The sequence below is a fragment of the Sesamum indicum genome, unplaced genomic scaffold, assembly GCF_000512975.1.
Source record: "Sesamum indicum cultivar Zhongzhi No. 13 unplaced genomic scaffold, S_indicum_v1.0 scaffold00109, whole genome shotgun sequence".
Taxonomy (NCBI): Eukaryota; Viridiplantae; Streptophyta; class Magnoliopsida; order Lamiales; family Pedaliaceae; genus Sesamum; species Sesamum indicum.
The window spans coordinates 219,805-222,973 of NW_011628044.1; the positions used below are offsets into that span (position 1 = coordinate 219,805).

The 3,169-nt window shown below is 38.0% G+C and overlaps 1 protein-coding gene across 1 annotated transcript in view; it reads left to right on the forward strand.

Moving 5' to 3' along the window:
- Positions 1-3,169, forward strand: part of LOC105178851 — a gene marked incomplete in the record, with an annotated part of 41,017 nt that overhangs the window by 31,194 nt on the left and 6,654 nt on the right. Inside the window, 4 exon segments of the mRNA XM_011102407.2 lie at positions 1,079-1,532; positions 1,617-1,703; positions 2,353-2,505; positions 2,585-2,769. Coding sequence (XP_011100709.1) covers positions 1,079-1,532; positions 1,617-1,703; positions 2,353-2,505; positions 2,585-2,769 — 879 coding nt within the window.

Here is a 3,169-nt window from a genome sequence, read left to right on the forward strand (position 1 = left end):
TTTTTTTTTAAAAAAAAAACCCCCCCCCCCCCCAACCTGGGGGGACTCGAACAATTTGTACAGTTGGATTGTTTGTCTTAATTCATCAGTATTTAATGCGAAATTGGGTATGCATGTGTGCTCTTTGTCTGTTCCAATTGCATTCTAAATTACTTTATTCAGCGGAGAGGGGCCTGCCCTTAGTGGATACTTATAATTTGTAAGTTAAGAGCATCATTGAGTAGTTATTTACCAGCATGTGGTGTTTGCATTTGATACAACAGAGACAGGCTTTGATGGATTTCGGTATTCTTACCTTCAAAAAACCATCTTTTAAGCAAAGTATCCAACTATATGATTTGTACCAGGACTTCTGATTTTTCTTTATTTACTGATAATTCAGTTCTAGACTGTATACTGTGTTGACTGAAAGGAAACTTTATTAGCTATGTATATGAATCATATATAAAATTGTTTCAAGAGAGCAAAATGTCAATGATAATTTAGTATTTGATTTTGGCCGAGAATTTGAGTGGATAACAATCTTCTGTGGTTCATTGTCCCCGGGGGGGGTTAAAGGAAGAGAGAGATTGAAATGGTATGTTAACTACTGTGACAGTGGCCGCATTTTAATTTTCTTCATAAAGTGATTGAACAAAAAGGAGGTGCAATTAGCCGGCCACAACTGCCCAGTGGGCGATGCTATTGCCAGCAGTTTTTTAATTGCTCCCGAGCAGACGAAGTGCACTCATGATGGGATCCATGATGCAATTAATAACAGATCTGGCTGTGCCGCTGACAATGTCTAGGTTTTGTATGAAATTGAAGGAACCCCTTGATTTATACCAAGTTATCAGTTTCACATTGTGCACATGTTTGTTTTTCGGATAACTACGCCGTGATTTATCAACCCTAATTTTTAGCTACCAGTTATCAGTGCCTAGAATGATGAGCATAGTCATGAATGTTTTTCATTCTTTATTGTGCAAGAAAAATCTTTTCTTTGTGAAAAACCAAAAGGATAATATGCCTGCATTAATAATGCTAGATTAGGTGATCTAATTATTTCTCTTTTCATTTATTTGTTCGTGATTTGCAGAAGGTTAAGGGTCAGTATTGAGCGCGACTTGGGAGGATCTGCAGCAGCCCAAAAAACAATAAGGTTTTTTGTTCCTTACTGGATAAGTAATAATTCCTTCCTCCCATTGGCATATAGAGTGGTGGAAATTGAACCGTTGGAAGGTGCGGATATGGATTCTCTTTTGATCTCCCAAGCCGTTAAATCTGAAAAATCAGCATCCAGATATCCTTCAACCTCAGTGGTCGGGAGACAGGTTGGTATGAGGAAAAACATTCAAGTACTGGAAGCTATTGAGGATACTAGTCCGATACCAAGTATGCTTTCTCCACAAGACTACATTGGCCGTGGTGGTGTTATGCTGTTTTCATCACGGAATGATACGTATCTGTCCCCAAGGGTGGGTATTGCTGTTGCCATTCGGAATTCTGAGAATTTCAGTCCTGGGGTACCACTTCTTGAGTTGGAGAAAAAGGTAAATGAATATAACATGTAGTCTTTGTAATCTGAGAATTTTTAAATTTAAGTATTATAAATACTTACTAAATTGACTCCTCAGCAAAGAGTTGATGTGAGGGCATTCCGCTCTGATGGAAATTACTACAAGCTTTCAGCTGTGCTGCAGATGACTTCAGACAGAACAAAGGTAAAAGTCTCGTCATCTGAATTAAGAGATATACCCACATTTTACAATTTTGTTTCATTTGTATTTCAAACTTTCCTTGTCTTCTTGAGCCCTTTCTCTGATTGAATTCTTTCTAGGGTCATGCAAATCTGCATTTAATATGATACATTTCTATAAATATGAGGAGCCTCAAATTGCAGTGCTGTCATATAAACTTACATAGCCTTGCCTTTGGTTTTGGAAATTACTGATCCAGTTCTATAGTTTCCCTATTATGTGGACAGACTTTACAGAATGTGGCACAAGCAACAACAATGGAAGAGAAGTTCTATTTTGACCTTGCACTACTGTTTGCTAAATTTCTGGGGGAACTTCCCCATGGAAACCATGTTTTAGACTTAAATTTATGAATTCCTGTGCTTGTGGTGATGCTTAAATTCAAACATGAGGTGTGTAAATATAATTGCTGTACAAAATTACAAATATAGTCTTCAGTGAGGAACCTACTAGCTGATATCATAAACTGAAATCTTCCGCGGATGGGATCTTCGGAGAAAAAACTCTCATCTTTTCCTACATCTCTTGTGTATGAGATTCCTATCTAATATGTGCTTTTGTTTGCAAGAGATCATAAGCATATGTTTGAATCTCAATTCCTCTGTATGTCCAGGTGATACATTTCCAACCGCACACAATGTTTGTTAACAGAGTTGGGAGTAGCATATGCCTGCAGCAATGTGATACTCAATCGCTAGAATGGCTTCATCCTACTGAACCTCCCAAACATTTTGGATGGCAGTCTGGAAAAGCCGAGTTGCTTAAGGTCTGTGCAACCAGCCATATCCTCTATAAACATACTCCCTAAGATAGGTGACTGACTTTATCTATCCTTCTTGGTTAAGTTGCGGATGGACGGGTATCAGTGGAGCAAACCGTTCGCGATTGGTTCTGAAGGTCAAATGTCCATATGCTTGAGCAGTGAGCTAGGAAGTGATCAAATGAATCTTTCGGTTAGAGTAAGAGGTGGGACAAAGACCTCAGGCTATGAAGTTATATTCCGTCCTGATTCGTTTTCAAGGCCTTACAGGTGATAGTTGAATCATACATCTTTGAGAGTAACTAATTGATGTCACCTAGAAGTGATGCATCTCAGTTTTAGAATATCTATGTTATCCATCTGTTTCTTTGTTAGGGTTGTGAGATTTATGTCTACTCAGCTTGTTCCTTGTGTAAAATCATTTTGTAGTGTGGCAACTAGTATATACTTCCTCTGTCCTATTTTTTAAGAGAATGACTTTTAGATGAGAGCTGAAAAGGTGAAGATTTATGTATGTTTACATTATTGCCTTAAAATTAGTGGATTAGAATAAGTTGTGTCTGATGATTTATTTTAAGTGAGGTACTTTTGAAGGGGGAAAAAGCATCCATTTCAGGGGATGGGGCCTTATTATGGGAGATCCCAGAAAGGAAGTAGAAGTGACAATGTT